We start from the raw sequence: 22833 nt of genomic DNA, 5'->3' as shown, positions 1-22833 counted from the left end.
AGCCACAACATAGCAGAAGCCAACAGAAGGACTCTAACCAACTGATTATATCATGACACAGTTACTTAATTATAAAGATCCTCAATATCATGACTTTTGGTAAAGGAACATGTGTAAACAAGATCATCAGATCAGGAAGGAAAACCAAGTTCAACAACATCCAAAGTCAAAGTCAAATTTATTTATAAAGCACTTTTAAAAACAAGTTGACCAAATTGCTGCACAAAGCAAAGCAGATAAAATGCCAAGGTCATCATTAAAATAAAATAAAATGAACCAATATATATTTTATAAAACAAAATACAAGATTAAAATTATATCAAATTACATTAAAATAACATAAAATGCATAAGAACATAAATAAACACATACAAACATAAATACAAAGAAAACTCAATTAAAATGCTCAAGCTGGAGGAAAAGCCAGTGAGAAAAGGTGTGTTTTTAATGATAATGCTCAAAGCTCTGTACTGATCTGATATTAAAGTTCAGACTGTTTGGGAGCAGCAACAGAAAAAGCTACGTCACCTCTGCCTTTTAGCCTGGTTCTAGGAACTGTGAAGAGCAGCTGGTTTGTTGAGCTCAGTGCTCTGACGGGACTGTGAACGATTAAAAGCTCTGATAAATAAGGTGGTGCTGTGCTATTAAGACTTTTAAAAACAAGCAATAAAATCTTGAACTGGATCCTGTACTGTACAGGAAGCCAGTGAAGAGAAGCAGCACCGGAGTGATATGCTCACATCGTTTTCTCCCTGTCAGGCGACGAGAAACCGAGTTCTGAACAATCTGTAAACGACGGAGCAGCGACTGATCAATCCCAACATAGAGAGAATAATCCAAACGGCAGGTAATAAAAGCATGAATGACTCTCTAGATTTTTGAGAGAGCTCAAGAGCTGTAAATGAAAGAAACTGGATTTGAACACAGAGATATTTTTTATCAAATTTAAAACCAGAATCAAAAATCTCACCAAGGTTTCTCACAAAGTGCTGACAGTGCTGAAATAACGGGCCAACTACACACACATGACCATCCAATGAGTGAGACTGACCAAAGACAATTTTTTCTGTCTTGTCTTTGTTTAAAGAAAGTTTTTCCCTAACCATGAATGAACTTCCACAAGACATTTCAACAGGGTGTCTACCGTTGGTGTTGCTTTGTTTTCCTTCAGTCTTAGACTGGAAAAGTACAGCAGAGGAAGATTTCCCCCCCAAAACTAACTGATTAAATCATCTGGGTCGGATGTTTTTGCTTCTAGAAAAAATGAGGCAGGTGTGATTGTGGAAGACGGCTCATCAGCCTGTAAAGCAGGACATAAAAAGGAAATCCATCCAACATGTTTCCCCACCTGCAGGAAAACCAGCAAATTAAAGGGAAATGTTCAGTAACTGATATTATTTGTTATCATGCTACTTTTATAATTCTGTATGACAACATCAACATGAGGCCTTAAATTACTGAACCTTATTTTATGGTTTCTTTGTTCAAACATGACCCCCCAGTTTCCACCGGGTGCATGTGCGCCGGGCCTATGGAGCTGTTGGCGGCCATTTTAGTCACTGGTTTGGTTCCCGCCGGGTGTCGCGGTGCCTGTCAGAAGCGTCCCAGAAGTGCCTTGTTGCGGCTCTCTGCTAAACATACGCACCGAGTCTATTTTTGACGAAACACGCATCCAGAACACGTCAAACTCAGCAGTTCCGATAGGGACAGGCAGGAAATCAGACATGGGAACAGTGTAAAAGCTTTCGGTAATTTTCAAAATTAAAGCCTGCGTGCAGATTTGCACTACTGAACCATGTACGTGTTTAACCAGTCAGGATGTCTAAGTGTTTTTTTCACCATGGACGGTGAGATCTTTATCTTGGAATTGGAGAATCACAAGATTCTCCAATTCTCCTGTGATTTCGTGATCTTGCGGATCCAGCTAGGCAGACCGCACTAGCGGGTGCTCTGCACCTGACACGCTCCTGGTGTGGACTGACGTGCCACGGATGTCGGAACGAAACCGCAGCGCAGCTGTAAGGCGGCGCACACGCACCCGGTGGAAATGAGGGGTGACCGACCCGGTGTGAGGTCCATGCCTTTTACTGGTCAGTGTTTTATGGTGGAGAAGAAAGTGCATTTAATTTTTGTTCCTTTATTCAGGGCTCGACATACAAATTTGAGTAAAGGTGCACATGGCAAAAAAATGACTTGCACCAAAAATATTTTAGGTGCACAACCTAAATGTGTGAATTATTAACCTGAAATTTAATCTTATCTTAGAAAAATCTTAGAAAAGCTAAAACAGTTTAGTTTCTTAAGTAACTTTTGGTTTAAAAACACTTATTTGTATTAAACATGATGATAATAATAATAATAATAATAATAATAATAATAATAAATTTGTTTATTTCCGGCCATGATGTGCATTTTACTGCTGGAACAGACAAAAAGCAGTTTTTAGCACTGATATGAGGGAGGAAGTGATGTTTCAGGAGAAACATAAAGTAGGAACAGCTCCATGTTTAAAAATACGGAGGAGTTTTTGTTGTTTAAAGCCACATGAAGAAGAAAGAAGACACACTTCTGGATGTCCACCATTCTCCTCCACTGTTTGTACATCAGCTTTTAAAATGGTCTTAGTGGTAAACATCTGGCCCCAGCTGGAGAAATCTGGGCGCTATAGAGGGATAACGGCAAGGTTGCTGTAAAAAGTCTTATTACCACCAGATAAATCAGATTCATTTTCCATACAATTACTAAAATATGAATCTTAAGAATCACCTCTTGTCTGGCTTTTAAAGGTGATAAAATGCTGGTTTAACAAACACAGAAGGTGTGTCCCAATTCAGGGTCTGAACCATTCAAAGTGTAGATTCGTCGGCCGCATACGTCATGGCGGTGCGCAAAGAACTTTCCCAGTTCTTAGAATTTGAAGGAAGCTCCAAATCTACCCTTCAAATCCGCACTACGAAGGCTGCTGGTGATGCATCCTTCGTTGCCTCTTTTCTCCCAGAATTCATTGCGCACAAGATGGTGGCGAATCAGCAAACGAGCTAGAAGAGTACGTTTTAGGTTTCAGTTTAAAAAAAAAAAAGTATGTGTTTTTTTATTATTACACTTTAGTAGAAACATTACAAAACCAAAGCACATTAAAAGCATGTTTATTAAATGGTAACATTAAAATCTGTAATATTTGATAATTAAATGTGTACCGGCTGGAAAACAACAGAGACCATGTCTTTTTTCTTTTGCTGTCGGTGTTACCGGTTGGTTTTAACGTCCGCTGAAATGTCCTATGAGTAATTTCAGAGGTTTAAGTTTAACGTCCTGAGACTTCGAAGTGTGCGGACCCTGAATTGGGACACACCTAGAGAATCAAGAAAATGTGTTAAAACAGAAGATACTCCCTTTAAATTCCCAGGCTTCATTTATCTCTTCTTTTATTCACAGACTCTGTTTCTGTCGCACTTTGTCAAAGAAAACTGAGAACAAACAAATATAACTATGGCTGTAGGTTCAGGCACATTGTAGACTGCCTGCTAAGCTGTTCGGATCATTTGAAAGTGACTTCCAGAAAAGTGACGCTAATACACACCAGGGTATTTTGGGAAAAATCCATATTAAAACAGACAGTAGGAGCCAGCTGGATGGCAGACAGAAGAAACAAAGACACGACTAGGCAGCGGGATGTTATGTTCTCGCAGGGAGAACATCTTCAGCAGGCTGTTCACTGTTGCTGGACTATCTGATCTTTATGCAGCCTGGTTGCAGCAGAACTCCTGCCCATAGCTTTATTTACCTTTACTATGTGGTTCTAATCAAAAACGTCTACTCCGACTTGTTTGCGGAATGATACCTCCACAGGGAGACACATCAGAGTCTCACAACCAACGTTTCAAAGCTGAGTGATGAGGAGCCTGAGAACAGCTTTCTGCTAGCATTCCTGTATTAGCATGACAATGTGGAAGGCTGCGTTTACCCAGCATTCCTTTCAGGTCCAGCAGTCTGAACTTCATCTAAAGACCCCGAGAAACAGAAACAAATTATTACCAGTGTTTGCAGACAGAGCAGCAAATCAAGCCAAAGCAGACTGAGACGTTCAGCTGCTAGCATTTATTCAGGCGCTGCGCTCACAAATATAAACTTGTTTATCTCTATGTTGTTTGCTACATCCGCCTTACACCCATCCAGCCAATAAAGCAAATGAACAAACTATGGAGGTCCATGATGTGCACTTTGATGTTTGGCTCCAAGACTCAATGCTGTCAACTATTTCTTATTAAATATTAAACCAATTAAAATTTCCTGAGTCACTTTTATAGGTTTGTTCCTTCAGATCTCTAAAAAAAAATATTATTTCACAGATCAGAAATAGAAGGGTGTAAAATCCTGGAGGCAGTGGGAGGTGTTCACATGTTCACAGACAGAAACAAACTTCTCTGCTGTGCAACAGAAACACAGCTTACTTGTCTTTGCCTACATGAGATGACTCAGACAGAAAGCTTGTAATAAGATGCTGGAAATAGTCCATGAACAAGAAGTGCTTAGGGCTTCAAGTCAAACTTTGAAAGTACAAGTTTAGCCTGGAGGCTGGTTCCTGGGGTCAGCTCAGCTCTGATGATCTTAGTCCTCAACAAGTTCTCTGCAGCTACAGGAGCTGGGCGACATGCACAAAGCAAGAGCAAAGACACCTATTCATTTATTTACTTTTCAGATGCAGTGAGGCAGGAAAAGGGAGAGCGGGAAGATGTGCTGCTGTGTGCAGAGCCACCAGTAAGTGGTGTGTACACAGTAAAGGATAGAGACGGCTTTTTCAAGGTTACAGTCTGCGTGACCCCCCCAGATCCACCAGGCCGGCATTTTTCTAACCTATGACATACGTGTGGTGCATGAAGTTGAATGTTTAACAGCTTGTGTTGTGAGGCACTGATCAGACCTCCTGCTCCATCAATAACAAAAAAGACCAAAAGCATTTCCTACCAATACAAATAAAATATTATTTAACTTTCTGTCATTAAAATGTCTGTATTTGCCATTAAAGAAACTACAATGATACTGTATTAGAAAGCTAATGACACATTACTGATAATAAAGTCAACCAGTGATAAAACCAGAAGGTGTGATCAATACTTTAACCTCCAGAAACCGATCAAATTCCCTCTCAATCGAAAAATGTTCAGAAAGGTTAACAGGAAACGGAACCGAGGCGACACCAGTAGCAGAAATATCCCATTAACAAAGTTTATAAAAGCAGATCTGTCAAAGATTACAGATCAACATAAGAAGAAAAATAACCGGATTATTTCTTTAATTTCCGGTTCAATCAATAACTGACTGAAGCGGACTCACCTGCTCCGACTCGCTAACCGGGGTCAGCGGCATCCTGCCGGACATCTTCCTGCTCTGCCTCCGCGGCTCTCTGCTCACTTTAGTCCGGCGGAAGCATCTCCTGAGCCGGCTGCTCTACAGCATCTTTCCCCGGAGCCGGGCCACCTCGGCGGCGATCAGTTGGGAGGATACGGGAGAGGCCAGGGGGAGGGAGGGAGAGGCCGGGGCGGCGGCTATGGAAGGGCCCGGTGTTTGCGTCGGGGCGGGTGGAGGCGCATGGAGACAAAGAGGAGGAGGAGGAGGAGGAGGAGGAGGAAGGGAGGAGAAGTGTAAAAGTAAAATTCCGTCCTGCAGCTTCCAGCGGTTTATCAGGTCAAACAGCAGCACTGCAGAGTTAAAAAAAAAAAAAAAAAGACGTCAGAGCTCCTCCTCCCCGTCATCCTCATCTTCACAGCGTCATCCTAAAAATATCCCAGCATCCTCAGCTGCCCCACAAAAACACCACGCTCCTTAAAAAAAGAAAAAACAACTTATAAGACATTATATTTTACGTTTTAAACGAGTCAAATAAAGTTAATATAAAAACTAAAGTCCACACAAAAGATGTTCGATGTTTTTATTTCAAATAAAAAAATAACCAAGATGAATTTATCCCATTTTCTAATTCACGAGTAACAACGGAGAACAAACACACAAAAAAAGTAAAATTATATTAAACAACCCCAACTCCAAATATGTTGGTACTCTGTGTAAAGTGTTAAAGGATTCAGAATGCAGTTATTTATAAATCCCACAACCCACATTTTATTCTCAGTAGAACATAAGAAAAAAAAAAACATTTCAGATGTTGAAACTGAGACATTTTACCATTTCATCCAAAATATCTGATGGCAGCAGCACGTCTGTAAAAAGCTGGAACAAGAATGAAAACTTCCAGAGGACGATTTGAGAATTAATGAGGTTAACTGGCAGCAGGTCAGTAACATGACTGGGTATTAAAGGAGCATTTCAGAGAGGCAGAGTCTCTCAGATGGAAAGATGGACAGAGGTTCGCCAATCTGAGACAAACTGGGTCTAAAAATTATGGAACAATTTCAGAAAAATGTAAAACTGTGAAGACTTTAAATTTCCACCATCTACAGTGTACAATATTATCAAAATATTCAGATAATCAAATGGAATATTTAACTCTGTCTGATGTGCTTTAGTTGATGTCCACTGCTTTATGAATCTTTATTTTCTATTTAATATGAAGCAGAAAAGGTTGGGCTCCACAGGGTTCCTTCACAGCCAAACCAGAACACTTAGACTCTGCCTCTTCTCTCCACTCCATTTATTTCAGTTTACCTCTTCAGTGTTTTACTGCCATCTTGTGGTTTCAATTCTGACGTTCTTCTTTAAGTCTTCGTGGAATTAAAGGGTGCTTTGTGTCATAAAATCAGAGATCACTGACAGAAAAATGTAATCTATCATTAAAATATGTGGTTCTATTGGTATCTAATCATTGTACTAAAATAGCTGTTTTTATTCTCTTAGAACGAGCCATTTATTTCTCACAGAGGGTCCACAAACATGGCAGCTGCATATCTGTGCCACTATTTTTGATATGGTGTCTCTGAATGGACAAATAACTCTGTGAAGCTTTAAAATCATAGTACGCTGTAAAATCTAACTAGTTGACTTTACTTAAAAAATATGCAAACTTGTTGCCTCAAAAAAAGTTTTGAGTATAATTAACTAAAATTCTTTTAGTTTGTTGAACTTTTACGAACTTGATCAGTTTGATTTCGCTCTAAGTTGATTGGGTTGTGGAAGAAATTTGATTTGACAAATTTCACATAAATCAGAAGAGATGCTTCACAACATGCTGGTTTTATTTTCAACACGCACAAAGATTTCCAGTCCATCTTACTTGATTGGCTCAAACTTATTTTGCGACAGGAAGTAGATGCGGGAGGATTTCTGCTCGAACGGATGTCAGACCACATACGTCTGTGATGGTGCAGCAGCTGCCTGGATTACTGGTTTAAACACAGGAATGACCAGTAACTGGAGAGCAGAGCATGTCTGTACACTGAAACTCTGGTCAAAGGTGGATTATTGCTTATGTGAGGTCAATATGGAGACCAGGGGCCTTATTTATAAAGCATAGGTACAAAACTGGCATACGCTTACAACTTTTGGGATTTATAAAAACCAAACTTGACAGGAAAATGTTCCTACCTCCATGGCAACTCTGACCCAGGCGTACGCACAAAATCTGGGAAAACAGAAAACTGCGACACCAATGGTCCAGAATAAAATTGAGGAAATGATGTGAAATGTGAGACATTTGTGCACAATCCACTATACTATACACCAATATACTATACACCACGTTAGATATTAAAGCTGTTTGCAGAAATGAATAAAGACGCACATTTAATATTACTTCTCCTAAGAGCCACGCTCAGGGGTAAAAAAAACAGGAGTGTCAGGAAAAAGAGAGATGATATTAATAAGAACCTCAACCACTAAAACATGTTCTGTCATTGTAAAACAAAACTTACATGTTATAAAACACATCCAGATAAATAAGGAGCCAGTCTGCTGCCAGCATGTAGCAGTCAGTGTGGAAAGTAGCTTTGGTCCTTCATTCCAGCAGAGCAGGACCAGACTGGAGGCTGGAGGTCTAGAAGTGATGCAACGCTCACGAAACACACAAGAGGAGGATTTCCTTTTATTTATTTATTCTTACACAACACTTTTTTAAAATTGTTGTCCCAATTTCTGTCCAGAGGGTCTTCATTTCCTGCAACTCCTTGTCTATCTGTTAATAGCGGTGACTGTGTGCCTCCGCACCACCCACCCAGCTGGAGCACCGCCCACCCAGCCAGAGCACCTAGCAACTAGAAAGAAATATTATTTAACACTAAATAAACTGCTACCAATCTCAGATGTATCTGTACATATTTATAAATTAAAACAAATGACTAAATTACCGGAATCATTACCGTCATTTATCAGACGCTTTTCACCAAAGCGAATCATCACTCTGGGAATCGAACTTCAGCCTCCCACAAGGCAGACGGATGCTCTACCGACTCAGATATCCAGTTCATGTTCCGACTCCTCTGGCATGTCTTGTGTTCTGACCCTGCGATGACAACATCTGCCACCTGCTGCCACTATTCTGCCTTTCTGACACAAGTAATGCCCACGCCGTGCCCACCATTTAAACATTTTTACGTTTGTCAACTTGGTCCATCAGGATCTCTGTCTCACACCCCAAAGAATTCCAATTCTTCCCTCCCGAGCCATCATGGAAATGATGTGATGAATATGTATTACAGGCGTCCACCTGACCATTTATAGCCACCATCTGGGCGAGAGAGAGCGCTCCCTCATGAGTGCCCGCTTTAGATTTGATTCTGATTTATGAACAGAAACAGGTGTAGGACATGCATGCGCACGTTTTCATAAATCTGAAAGTTGAAGTACGCAGCATTTCCTTTTTACGCAGCAAATGCTGCCTGCAGTTTGCTTTGCTACACACAGTTTGATTAATAAGGCCCCAAACATGTTTCCTCTGTTTAGCTCAGAACTGGTTTCCTCACACCAGGAGATTTGGAGCTAGAGATCATCAAGGGCGACATATTTTATTATTTCTAAAATACACAAAACAAGAAGATAAAACTAAACAAGATAAAAATTTGAGATATTTTTGCTTGGATGATTTGAAAATGGACATAGCAGTTTATTTTAGATTTTTTACATCTTTCTGAAATAAATTGAAACCTTTCGTGTCATTTGAATTATTGATCAACAAAAATTAAAAAGAAAAAAAATGTGTAATTTCTAATCTGCCAAAGTAAAAGTGAAAGTTTCATATAGTGAATTATTTATAATATGCAGTTAATAGTAGTGAAAAGCATTGTGGGAAATCCTGCTCCCACATCGTCACCATTCCTTGTGTATTTATCTTAATTACCTTTTCAACTCAATTATGTTCTTTTCAGCATTTTGCCCTCAAATTCATATAAGCATTACTAACAACTAGATCAAAATGAAGTATATCCACTAAATCAATTATATTAAAACCATATCTTGTCATAAAAGCATCCCATCATATTTTCTGTCGGTTTAGGCCACTTTACGAGTTTTGATAGGTGGGTTACATCAACATTTATATATTCAAGTTAGCCATAACATTTTCATAATGAAACATAAGCTGAATCTCACGCAGTTCTGGAGAAGATGCTGGATGCTAAAAACTTGATGCTACAATAAGTGTTTAAATGACCTTACAAGCTCACTTTCACAAAAATAAAATAAATCCAGAAGAACTACAGTACAAGTAGTTTTATACAACTCAAGCTTTAGTCAAAAAAGACTGACTTGAACGATGTTGGAGCTACGATGAAGTGATGGGTTATTTGCGGTTTTCTGTGCTAGCATGTGCATTAAGCAAGCCATTCTGATGGGTACGCCAGCCTGGACACCAGCTTTGACAGGTGCTAGAGCACCTTTTGGGCTAACGAACATCTTGAAATAGGGGTGTTCAGCTCCAGTCCCTGAGGGGTGCACTCCTGCAGAGTTTAGATGTTTTCCTGCTCCGACACACCTGATTCAAATAAACAGCTCTCCTCATTAGCTTGATGTCAAGTTCTGCCCAATAACGTTGGCCCATCAATCTGATTCCAGTTCCTTGCAGGACAGCGGCCCTTAAGGACTGACCCCTGCCTTAAAAAGGACCACAGAAGATAGTAAACATGTACACAATGTTGAAGTCGTTACCTGTAGTGGGGTTGTCGCTGCACCTGAGGCCAGTGGATCCATTCACAGATGAAAAAAGTTTATGTCTGGAAGAATTTTGGCCACTGATGGTCACCGTCCATTCACAACTGTCATACCCATCTTTTCCAGTAGATGGCAGTAATTCTTACACACCAGACCTTTTTAAATCCGATGTTGTGTAACAGTTAAACTTTTCTCCATCATTGAGTCCATTCCAGTAGAAACCAGTTTCCTTTGTTCTGGATGTGAACGAGCTCAACTAACCGATGCATTAACTGGGAAAACAGGAACATCTGGACACATGAAACGATTGATCCAACACAAACAAGCACAGAAGAAAAGAGATGAGGAGCCGAGCGAGTTGTAGGAGTTTGCTTTAATATTGTACTGAAAAATAAATTAATGAAAATAATTTTAAAATGCAACAAGAAGGAGAGAGAAAAAGAAAGTCCAAGTTATAAATGTTCTTTGCCAGCAGGGGGTGGAGTAGCAGTGCTCGTGTAAGGTTAAATTTACAAATATATATATGTAAAAAAAAAAAAGAATTTATTAGACACATCCAGAAAAATCACAAAAGCATTCCTTTACATCCAGAGAGCTGAATCTGGTCTACCACCCAACTGTTGTTCTTCCAGCTACAAAAAGGTCTAGAAAAATCTGTATTTATATATGTATAGATTTCATACACATGCCTGTGTGAGGATGAGGCTGTAAAAATAAAAAAGTCTAAACTGTACAAACATAAAGAGCACACAGCGGTGATGTGGATGGAATGATGAAGAAAATACAAGTAAAACACGAAGATTTCTGGAATGAGCATCTCATCCGATTCGCACATTTGGCTTCAAATAACAAAAAAGGTGAAACAGCAATGGCGGCTGAAAGGGGCGGAGCTACAACTGGAAACACAAAAAATTAGTGTTTCATGTTTTTTTTCAACAGCTTCTGGTGCTTTAACACGCAGGAGGAGGGAAGGGGGAGGAGGAAGAGGAATGACCGAGAGAAGTCGGATTAAAAAGCAGGGTTAAAATCTTCATCTCAGCTGAGCTGGAAGAGAAAAATTAAAGCGTTTGATTCTCTGAGACGGTAAAACATGTTTTCTATTTATGTAAAAACTGGAATCCCAGCGGAAGGATATGGTTTTATTTGTTAAATAGTTCCTGATTACCCTTGACTCCAGCCCTGTATTTTACACAAACTTGATCTTTAAATTTCAGCTTTCAGACTCAATGTGAGGTAAATACCGAGCTATTATAAGTTTAAAAACAAGGCGTGAATAAGTTTGTCTCCTCAGCTGAACACTTCAGTTAACTGGTTTTGAGGAAGCGGAGTTCTTTAGTTTAACTAAGCGCTGAGGGGTTTTCTATCGTTTCTGTATCACCACCTGTGAGCCATAAAACATCCCCAAGCTTAGATGATTTAAACTCTTGAGCTTCCACGCAGCACAACATCTTATATCGCTTAATACTGAGACAAAAGAATGAAGGATTTTCTCTTCAGCAGTTTGAGTTCCTCCATCTTTACATCTTTTTCATGACCAAAGGAAGAAAGGAAACCTGGGTGCATAAGGAAAAGCATCCAGTAATTAGTGTTGTGTTGAAAGACTAAAGTCTGATATCAAACATGGAAAACATCAACTGTATGAAACAAAAAACTAGCGGTGAAGTTAGCCAGGTGCTAACTTGGCTGAATCAGAACTGCAACAACGCAGCAATATATAATGTAATAATTTGGTGTTTTGTCTAAATTTTCTAGTACAGGAGGAGAAAAGCAAGAAAAGGAGTCATTAACCCGTCTGTGGCCAAACAGCCAGCAGGTCGCTGGGCGATCTAGATAAACAGCCGTTAGGATCATATTGGGTTGGATTTTCACACATCTGCTTAAAAAACTGCACCTTCCAGCCTCCCACAGCCTGGGCAAGACTGAGGGCTGGAAATACTGGATTAGGATGCAGGTTTGTCCTAAGAAAACATTTCTTCATGAGTCTAGACATGAAAGCAGAATGTGCAGCATATGGCTGGAGAACAGGGAACTGAAACTTCCATTAAGTTCCATGAACCTCGTTGGTCCGTGAGTCCACTCAGCATCTACACGTAAAGCTGTAAACTTTGGTTGCAACTCCTCACGGTGCTGCTCAGCAACTCAAACTGATGAAGATGAGCAGGAGGAGAAGGGGATGTGAAGACAACAGAGGGGGGGGGGGGCTCGGTGCTCATGCTCTTCGTTTATACATTCACATAAATGGGAATCCATGTGGAGACGTCATCCAACAGATGACCACACACCTGGGGTAACAGTGACAGAATAATGGCCCCTCCCACTGATAAATACCTGAACCCCAGCCAGTAACAAATGATAAAATATAAACCACTTCGTCCAGATCTACTGAGTCCTTAAACCTACAGCCACCACAGTGAAGATCAACTATCTATCTACAAAAAACACAAAAAAAGTGTCTCAAACTGAAAACTGAGCAGAAGGTGGAGATGATGTGACGAGGCTGTGATGGCGTGTGGCTAGTTTTTCTTCTTGACGTTGTTGTTGGAGGCGAGCCGGGGCCGCGGTGCTGGGATCAGGCTCCCCAACGGGACTCGACTCCGAGCCACTTCAAAGAGTTTGGAGAAAATCTGGAGGAAGAGGAAGAGGAAGAAGATAGGTTTAAGTCATTATAGAGGTGAAGGTCCACAAAGTCACTTTGACATTTGCAAACAGACGAATGATCTTGAGGATCAAGAGAACAAAGATCTGGATGTCTCAGGCAACAGACTGAAATTTATTTTAACTCACAGAAACAAAATTATAAAAAAAAGTTGCTGCACATTCATAAGGCTTTAGAATCGTCCTGTGTTTCACATAATGGTGAAAAAAAATAATGGACAAGATGAAAACAAGGTGAAAACGAGGTGAAAACCTGATGAAAACGAGGTGAAAACCTGATGAAAACGAGGTGAAAACCTGATGAAAACGAGGTGAAAACCTGATGAAAACGAGCTGAAAACCTGATGAAAACGAGGTGAAAACCTGATGAAAACGAGCTGAAAACCTGATGAAAACGAGGTGAAAACCTGATGAAAACGAGGTGAAAACCTGATGAAAACGAGCTGAAAACCTGATGAAAACGAGGTGAAAACCTGATGAAAACGAGGTGAAAACCTGATGAAAACGAGCTGAAAACCTGATGAAAACGAGCTGAAAACCTGATGAAAACGAGCTGAAAACCTGATGAAAACGAGCTGAAAACCTGATGAAAACGAGCTGAAAACCTGATGAAAACGAGCTGAAAACCTGATGAAAACGAGCTGAAAACCTGATGAAAACGAGCTGAAAACCTGATGAAAACGAGGGTTGCAGGAGAAAGCCACTTCTCTAAAAACAAGACAAAAACGTGGTGAAAACGAGGTGTAAAACGAGATGAAAACCAGGTGAAATCCCTAAGAAAACGAGGTAAACATGCGATAAAAACCAGGCAAAAACGCAATGAAAACGAGGTGAAAACCTGATGAAAACGAGGATTGCAGGAGAAAGCCACCTGTCTAAAAACAAGATGAAAACCATTTGAAAACCTGATGAAAACGAGGTGAAAATGTGAAGAAAACATGGTGAAAACATGATGAAATCATTGTGAAAACATGGTTAAGTTGTTCATCTGAACAACTGAACATCTCCCTGACGAGTCCTACAGCCGTGTTTATGAACCGCTCACCTTCTGTGGAGTCCTCTGAAAGCATTGAGGGACAAAACACAGATGAGGAATTAGAAGATGGTGATCAGTAGAGTTGAAATTAAATACCCTGATGGATCAACATACTTGGGTGACCTGTCCAGGGTGTACCTCTCACCTGTTAATGCTGGGATAGGCTCCAGCTTACCCGCAACCCGTAATAGACCAAGCGGTTCAGAGAATGAATGAATGAATGAATTATTATTATTCAGTTGGCATTAACATTCACTAAAGTATCCTATGATATGCAAACATTAATTTCAGAGCTTTAAGTGATTAAACGTCCTCTTCTCGTGGGCTAGGAAGGCTGTCCCTTTACACGAGTGTTAAGTGGACTTCGGAGTGTGTAGACTACGGAGGACACTCGGTAGCCTACGTAGTCTGCCCTGAATTGGGAAACAGCTTTTTTCCCCACCTCATCCAACACAATCAACGTCTACGTGCAAAACCTGCGCAGTAAATGTTCCGAGAGCCAGGAGAAATCTGCTTGAGGTAGCAGTAAATGTTTAGATCATCTAGCAATGACGAGATGAACGCAGCTTTGCTCTCATTAAACATTAATAACTGATCAGAAGCTAAGCTTGAGATCCGGCTGCAGTGTAAATCTAAGCTAGACCACAGGTTGCTATGATAGAGCAGAGATGTTGATGAATAGCTGTAAACGTTAAATAAAACTACGCTACCTCAGTTTTATTAGTGCTATAAAGGGTAAATTTGTACTCACTATGGCAAGCCAAAAGGGCCATAATTCACCACTCTATTGGCGCGTTTGTAATAAAACGGTGGAAAACACGCCGTTTTGTGATGAAAAAAGGCGTTAAAATACTCAGTTTTTTAAAACTTTGGTAAACTCCGAAAAATTTAACGTTCTTGGTGGTCATTAAATGCCGCTTCTTGAAGTGTTAAATGAACGCGCGCAAAAAGGGCTTTGTCGCACTTTACCACGCGTTAAAAATGGGGTTTTGTGCAACTAAAACGCGCGTAAAAAGCACCGTTTTGTCGCACTTTACCACGCGTTAAAAATGGGGTTTTGTGCAACTAAAACGAGCGTAAAAAGCACCGTTTTGTCGCACTTTACCACGCGTTAAAAATGGGGTTTTGTGCAACTAAAACGAGCATAAAAAGCCCCGGTTTGTCGCACTTTACCACGCGTTAAAAATGGGGTTTTGTGCAACTAAAATGCGCGTAAAAAGCACCGTTTTGTCGCACTTTACCACGAGTTAAAAATGGGGTTTTGTGCAACTAAAACGCGCGTAAAAAGCACTGTTTTGTCGCACTTTACCACGCGTTAAAAATGAGGTTTTGTGCAACTAAAACAAGCATAAAAAGCCCCGGTTTGTCGCACTTTACCACGCGTTAAAAATGGGGTTTTGTGCAACTAAAAAGCGCGTAAAAAGCACCGTTTTGTCGCACTTTACCACGAGTTAAAAATGGGGTTTTGTGCAACTAAAAACAGCGTAAAAAGCGCCGTTTTGTCGCACTTTACCACGAGTTAAAAATGGGGTTTTGTGCAACTAAAAAGCGCGTAAAAAGCACCGTTTTGTCGCACTTTACCACGAGTTAAAAATGGGGTTTTGTGCAACTAAAAACAGCGTAAAAAGCGCCGTTTTGTCGCACTTTACCACGAGTTAAAAATGGGGTTTTGTGCAACTAAAAACAGCGTAAAAAGCGCCGTTTTGTCGCACTTTACCACGAGTTAAAAATGGGGTTTTGTGCAACTAAAAACAGCGTAAAAAGCGCCGTTTTGTCGCACTTTACCACGCGTTAAAAATGGGGTTTTGTGCAGCTAAAACGAGCGTAAAAAGCACCGTTTTGTCGCACTTTACCACGAGTTAAAAATGGGGTTTTGTGCAACTAAAAACAGCGTAAAAAGCGCCGTTTTGTCGCACTTTACCACGCGTTAAAAATGGGGTTTTGTGCAGCTAAAACGAGCGTAAAAAGCACCGTTTTGTCGCACTTTACCACGCGGTAAAAATGGGGTTTTGTGCAACTAAAACGCGCGTAAAAAGCACCGTTTTGTCGCACTTTACCACGCGTTAAAAATGGGGTTTTGTGCAACTAAAACGCGCGTAAAAAGCACCGTTTTGTCGCACTTTACCACGCGTTAAAAATGGGGTTTTGTGCAACTAAAACGCGCGTAAAAAGCACCGGTTTGTCGCACTTTACCACGCGTTAAAAATGGGGTTTTGTGCAACTAAAACACGCGTAAAAAGCACCGTTTTGTCGCACTTTACCACGCGTTAAAAATGGGGTTTTGTGCAACTAAAACGAGCATAAAAAGCATCATTTTGTTGAATTATTATTATACCAGCCCCTTTTTTGTACAGCCAGTAAAAATGAACCATGATCATCGAATTCTTTTCTCACCTGAGAACCAATCCAAGATACAAAGGTTTTCATGAATGCCATCATCTTTTTAAAGAGAGTGCAGTGGTTGAGGCATGTTGATCTGGACATCCTACACTCATTGAGTGGACCACAAACTCCTCTGGATACCAAAATATTCTACAGCCAAACATGAGTTCATCTGTCTGACAGCTAAAGCTTGGCTAAAACTGGCTCATGCAGCCGGACAGTGATCCCAAATACACAAAAAAATAAAAAAAATAAAGTGTTGACATGATCCAGACAAGGTCCAGACCTCAACCTGGTTAAAATACTGTGAGGGGGCCCTTCAGAGAGCTGCAGAAACCAATGCTTCAAACCTTGGTGAGCTGAACAGAGTTCTTTCAGAGACTGATAAGTTCACACAAAGAGATTACTGAAGGTGGTTCTACAGGGTAGATGCGGTTTCCCACATACCGTTTCTGCTTTTTGGCTTAATTTTTCTTCAATAATAAGATGGTGGAATAACTTTTGTTCTTTATCTCGGGTTGTTTTTGCCCAGTTTTAAGAGCTGATGAGGACGATTAATTTTTTTTGTCTTGATGACTGAAAACCGCACAGCTGAAAGCAGGTGTACTTTGTTTCCTGGTCGGATCCATCTATCCAGTTTCTAAACAGCTTTGTTCAACCTACTCATGCTCACCCCCAACCTACGCACAGACAGGAAGTTTCACACAGAGAGACCCGTTTGAACCCTGCCATGGCTGAACCGGTGACCTTCTTTCTGTGATGCTGTAGTGATAACCACCACACCAATGTGCATTTATGGTTCGAAATATAAACGTATATTTAACTGAAAGCTAAGAGAAGAGAGTAGAGGCTGAAAGACTCACCTGTTCCCAGAGGGTTTCAGCCACCCTGTCGATGACTCCCCCAACCTCACGAAACTTTCCGGAGTATTTGACGTAAGCCCAGATACAAAGTGACGTTAGCGCGACGCCCATCACCAGATTACACAGCATGGCCACAGAGCTGATGCCTACGAAGCCGGTGACCAGCGACACCACGTACATGATGAACATGACGGCAAATAGCGTGGCGGGTGTCCGCGCGGCGTAGAAGATGTTCTTGCCGTCGTTGTGCTTGGTGAAGTTTGCATAGGCTTCTTCAAGCTCCGCCTCCAGCTGCTCCTGGTAGCGCCGGCAGAAATCCTCCCCTCCCATCTTCTTGATAGTGCGGAAATGTCGGACGGACGACTGCCTTAGCTCAGCGTGACGCCGCTCCAGCTCTGCTGGAGAAATATAGGGTTTGTCTCCTCCACAGATCTGAGACCAGGATACAAAACACGGCATGAATACATGTTCAGGAAACACCTGACCTGGTTATCCAGTCAAACAGCGTTTTACCTGCTCCATGCTTTTGTTGTACACATCTTTGGCTCCTGCTACAGCTGCAAGATTATTAGCTTCAGCTGTTGCCTAGGTAACAAAAGACAAAACATTTCTAACATTTGAGAAACGATGAAAAAAAAAAAGAAAAGAAAAAACTAACATTTTCTACAATAAAAAGATTAATTTTCATTCATATTCAGCCTGACTGGGCAAGGTGGAGGTTTGAGAATTTAAGTGAAGAGTCATATTATTCCATATTTAGTCATGTATGACTAACTTTTCCTGAACTTCCACATTGTGTTATTGATCGAGCTGAATGATTGGCTAGACATATGAATATTCAGTGAGCCTTAAAAAAAAACAACCTAAGAAGTAAACTTGTCACATTACAGGCAACCTAGAGCTGGCGTCGTGGACTGTACTCACCTGCAGCATGGACTTGGGGTGGGGAAGTTCTTCTCCCTGGTAGATCTTCATATAGGCCTGAAAACGAGACATAGATGAAGAGAAGCAGCTTTCTAACAGCAGCTAGAAACAACAATGAGGCAGTTTACAGAGCTCACTTTGAAGTAGTGCAGCAGGTCTCTGCAGGTGATTTTAACTCCTCCGATTTCCTTCTCCACCAAGTTTTCTGGAGAGAGAAGAGCTGGGATGAGGTTCACCAGCTCCTTCTTGAACTCCTCATCAATATCTGTGAAAACAAAAAAAAAAAAAACAAATATCAGAAAACCTCACTTATTCAAGATTCGTGTAAAGCAAGGCGTGTTGATCTGTACATCACATCCCCCCCTTTCAGGGAGATCATACATCAGGGCTGTCCAAAGTCTGTCCCTCGGGGGCTCCTGTCCTGCAGGTTTTCAGTGTTTCCTGTTTCAACACACCTGACTCAAATTAAATGGATCCAACAGCCAATTAAGTTTTGCACAATTACTCATTAATTTGAGTCAGGTGGTTTTGGAGCAGGGACACATGGAAAACCTGCAGGATTGTGGCCCTCGAGGACCGAGCTGGACACCCCTGTCATCCATAGCCTAACGTTCATACCAAATTCAAATCATTTACATATCACACTAGTGCTGCAACGATTAGTCGATGTCGACAATAGTTGACAATAAAAATCGTTGACAACGAAAATGGTCTTCTTTCCTGGCCATGCTGAGAGTTGCACATGCGCAATAAAGTCCACCAGGGGGAAAAAAATGCCAACGGACCAGGAAATAAAATAACGGCAGAGGACGTCAAGAGAGGAGAAGCCATATTAGTACAGAACTGCAGGAAACTCTTTTTTTTTTTAAAAAATAAAGGAGTGCAGTGTTGAACCCTCTCACTGGGAAAAGTGTTGGGGATGAGGGAGCGTTAATCAAAAACACAATTAGTTACTGTTGTTAACACGTTATTTTTGACAGCCTTATGTGAAATCCATGATGGCCACAGAACTGTTAATTATTGAATAAATAAACTCGGATCATATAATTTTTATTAAAAACTATCTTGAAATTGGGCATACAGTAAACGTTTTCCATCCAGAGACACTATCTGTTATTGTGGTGGCTTTCTGCAAATTCCTTTTCTGAAAAGCATTTGTTGTTTGTTATTGCTGTGGTTCGTTGTACATTTCATTTAAGGCAACAAACTTGTCGTCTTTTACATGATTTCAACCAAAATGCTTTATAAAGTTGCTGGAGGTAACTTTGACAGCATTCGTGCCGCCTCTGGAAACTTCAGCCCTGCATGTGACGCATGTTGCTGTTTTGCTAGCAGGATTTTCTAATGAATAATGATGCCAAATAACTAACATACTGTAGCATCCAGCAGGACGTGTTGATGAACAGATGCAGAGTTATTCTGAGGACAACGGCTTTATTGAACAAATAATGGTTACTGTTGGCCGTAACCACGGCGAACCACCAGCATCAGGAAAAACAACCATCAAGGTTCTATAGTCGGTGTTCTGTCAGTTCAGCAGACATTGTCAGATCAGCATACGCATAGTGCAAACTGACGACTGCGCCTAACCCTAACCCGCATGCGCATTAACGTAATGAATGCTACTCTGATGCGTGTGCTAAACCGACAGAACACAGACTCATTTTCTCACTCACTCTTCCTACGCCGCCCTTTCATTTCTGGTCCAACCACATATCTGTCTTAACCCCACACACACTCAGTATTACAGTCTCTCATAGTTCATATTAACATGTAACATTAGCAGGAACATCACTGTAGGATCGCTAGAATACTATTAATGCTAAATGTTAGCGCAGCGCAGCCTACCAAGTCAAAACAACGGTCACGCAAGACTGTGTAACTCCCTGTGTCTGTGTGTGGTCATCTTGGGCAGGAAACAAAGAATTATGATTCCATTTCCGTGGTATCGGATGGCGTTTAGACAGAAATACTCGCAGATACCGATCCCCTTACTTTTGGTAGGATCGGCGAGTATTTCCGATGCTAGTATCGGTATCAGCCCATCCCTAAATCATGTGATGAATTATTGGCATGGTAGCAGGGACACATGTTATTTGTTGGTGTAATCATCCTGCAGGTAAGTGGAGAGTAAGAAATCTGCTCATCCTGATCAGCCCTGTGGCTGCGCTGCTGTCTCAGACATTTATACCTGATGACATACCGATGGGTACCAAATGTCGGTTCTTTATGGTACCGACTGAAACGCTTCGATTCTACCCAGTATCAAAACATGACTTGTCTTTTCGGTGCCTGAAGGGTTAGTCATGGGATCAAAATCTGATAATGCTGCTGGTGACTGACTGTAACGTTACACGTGGTTGAGGTTCAGGAAAAATACTCATGTGGTTACGCCCACAGACTTCACATGTATCTGTGTTGTGGACTACAGCATGTGCCACTGAAGTGGAAAGAAAAAAAGCCTCCGAGGTCAACAGTGCAGCTCCAATTTAGTAAGACTGATGCCAATAGTGCGCGATGCAATATTCACATGAAGGATATCGTTGCTAAGGCCGGCAACACGACCAATTTGGTGAAGCATCTGAACGTGCACGCAATTAGTTTAAGAGCAGAAAGTTGTTTCGTATTTGACTGCAAGAACAGAATCCATCGTCCTCACAGCATTTAAGTCCGCCTGTGGACGTTAACCGCCCCCTTTCATTTTCAGAAGAAAATTAACTTGTTGGCATCAACCCTTATTATCTTTTTTTCTTCCATCTTCCTTGTCTTTTTTGTTTCCAGAAGAATCCAAGGCGCTCTGCCCTTGAGGAGCTACTTGCTGATGAGGACATGGCAGTTTCTTTTTATTATAATTGATTTAATAAAATTGGTATTGAATAAAGTATCATTAAAGACCCAGTATCTAAGTGAAGGTACCGGTACGATACCCAGCCATACACCTACTTCAACCAAGTTGGTCTTACAGCTTCATAAACCTGCAGCTACATTATGCCGCCACTTGGGGGCAGCATTAGAAACTCATTTCTTTCCTTGAAAAAAATCCACTTTGTGATGTAGTGACACTAAATGTAAAAAAAGTGAAGATAGTCCAGAGCAGCCAAGTTTTTCCACCACCATTCTTTCCCATTTACGGTTTCTACCACTGCGTCCTCTTTAACATTAAATTTGTTGTTGCCGACCCTTCTGCTACCAGTTTATTTTTAGTCAAACGGGTGGCATCATCTCTGAAACCTGTGTACTCTTAAGTTTTGGATAATAGTGTGTCCTCCATCTATGTTAGGTGAAAAGAACAAAAACCAAAATCCATGCCTCTCCAGGGGCTGGGAGTGACCCAGATGGATCCCTCTGCACTAACAGAAATAGCCCTCACACTGAATGGAATGACCTCGGCTTTCAGAAGCCACCAAATGAAACATGACAAGGCAATGCAGACATCGGCCACGAGTTTCAGGATTTCTAAACTTGATCCATGTATCAGCTACACCTATAAAATCATAACTTTTCCCGAAGCTAGTAAAATCAGAACATTACCTACAAACATTTAGATTTTTCTGCTTCTACAGATTTAACAACATTTAAGATTCATAACCTCAAAATAACCATTTTTACTCTAAATACTGCTATCTATCCTCACCAAACCAACTCCAGCTCAGCTGCTGGTAAGCTATTCATCACAATTTACCCCCCAGAGTTACACGCTACCGTTCCTAAAGAACTGTTGCTATAAGTGATAGCATCCTAGCGGTGATCCAGTGGAGCTTTAGGGGTTAATATATACAGCAACTGGTTTTGTTTCTGGTTAACGACCAAACATCCCAGTTTAAACAGGTAGTGCTAACAAACCTGATGTTTATTTTTCTAGGATGTAGCTTGATCAGAGAGTGAAACAGCTTCAGTCGTGATGCTGGTGAGCAGAAAACTGTATCCATGCTCTGTAACCGTTCGATCAGAACACGTAGCAGCTGACCTGCTGCGAGTGTTTTACCTTTGAGTCGGCCATCAAAGTGAGGGTTGGTGGCCACCTTCAGGCCGGGATGTGGGAGCAGGAAGCAGCTGATGTTGGAGAAGCAGGAATGAATGTGTTGGCGGACATTTTGCAGCTCCTCGTGTTGGTTCTGCTTCACCTGAACGTTTTAATCCCAGGTAGATCAGTTAAAATCGTACAGTGAAAACATGTTTAACAAACACTTGCCTCCAGTGTCTGGTGCAAAAAGAAAAAAGGGTGAAACTCACCTGCAGTCGTTTATCCAAGAAACTCTGCCCTCCCTCCAGACCATATGGATGCTCGTACGGGTAACTCCAGTCTCTGATCAGAAACATCAGAGACTGAAAAGAGACACGTTAGGAGTTTAGCTGGATACAACAGGAACACGAGTGTTTAACTGGTGAGGAGACTCGTCTCAGATGGACTTGTTAATCAGTCTAAGACTCAATTTTTAATCTTCACTTGATTCTTTTTACAGAAGATTCATTCATTTTGATTTTAATGTGCATGTATGAACAAAATACACACAAACAGACCTGGAAAGGTTTCTCATAGACCTCCTCCATGGCAAGCCGCCCATATTCAGTGAAGAGCTGAGGACAGAAAAACAGCCTGTCAACTTAAACTCAGATCCAACTCCAGTGATAAACACTCCATCAGTCTGTTACATGAAAACTTTTCCACCTGCAGCTCTAAACATCATTCATTTAGTTTGGATTAAAAAAGAAAATTCAGCAGATGCTTTCAGGAAACCACTTTAAAGCATCTAATCCAAAGGAATCAAGTCTCCATCGCTGCTTTCCAACAGGCTGTAAGCAGCAGCGAGGAAAGATTTTCCACCTTTCCAGGTTCAGCTGCTTCCAGCCTCCTTTGGACAAATACATCTGAAGATCAAC

The 22833-nt window shown here is 41.1% G+C and overlaps 2 protein-coding genes and 1 long non-coding RNA gene across 4 annotated transcripts in view; 1 reads left to right on the top strand and 2 right to left on the bottom strand.

The window, feature by feature from the left end:
• The window catches only part of mark1 (MAP/microtubule affinity-regulating kinase 1), a 32382-nt gene extending 26674 nt beyond the window's left edge, over positions 1-5708 (bottom strand). The window contains exon 1 of the mRNA XM_041983071.1: positions 5335-5708. Coding sequence (XP_041839005.1) covers positions 5335-5379 — 45 coding nt within the window. The 5' untranslated portion in view covers positions 5380-5708. The remainder of the gene's footprint in view (positions 1-5334) is intronic.
• Positions 5709-10447: 4739 nt separating this feature from the next.
• LOC121638349 (atlastin-2-like) overlaps positions 10448-22833 on the bottom strand; it is a 28344-nt gene continuing 15958 nt past the window's right edge. Inside the window, exons 6-14 of one of the 2 annotated variants that reach the window (XM_041983076.1) lie at positions 22474-22530; positions 22186-22278; positions 21938-22076; positions 18090-18217; positions 17953-18009; positions 17542-17613; positions 17029-17460; positions 13793-13807; positions 10448-12716 (exon numbers count right to left, since the gene is read on the bottom strand). In XM_041983076.1, the coding sequence (XP_041839010.1) occupies positions 12606-12716; positions 13793-13807; positions 17029-17460; positions 17542-17613; positions 17953-18009; positions 18090-18217; positions 21938-22076; positions 22186-22278; positions 22474-22530 (1104 nt within the window). In that variant the 3' untranslated portion in view covers positions 10448-12605. The remainder of the gene's footprint in view (positions 12717-13792; positions 13808-17028; positions 17461-17541; positions 17614-17952; positions 18010-18089; positions 18218-21937; positions 22077-22185; positions 22279-22473; positions 22531-22833) is intronic. The other variant, XM_041983077.1, reaches the window with a different exon arrangement.
• Positions 12993-13635, top strand: LOC121638396. The gene is made up of 2 exons (XR_006010017.1): positions 12993-13036; positions 13578-13635. It is a non-coding gene; the product is annotated as an uncharacterized LOC121638396 (long non-coding RNA).

The sequence above is a fragment of the Melanotaenia boesemani genome, chromosome 4, assembly GCF_017639745.1.
Source record: "Melanotaenia boesemani isolate fMelBoe1 chromosome 4, fMelBoe1.pri, whole genome shotgun sequence".
NCBI lineage: Eukaryota > Metazoa > Chordata > Actinopteri > Atheriniformes > Melanotaeniidae > Melanotaenia > Melanotaenia boesemani.
Note: the sequence above shows the minus strand (reverse complement) of the source record. Positions and strands in the feature narration are given on the sequence as shown.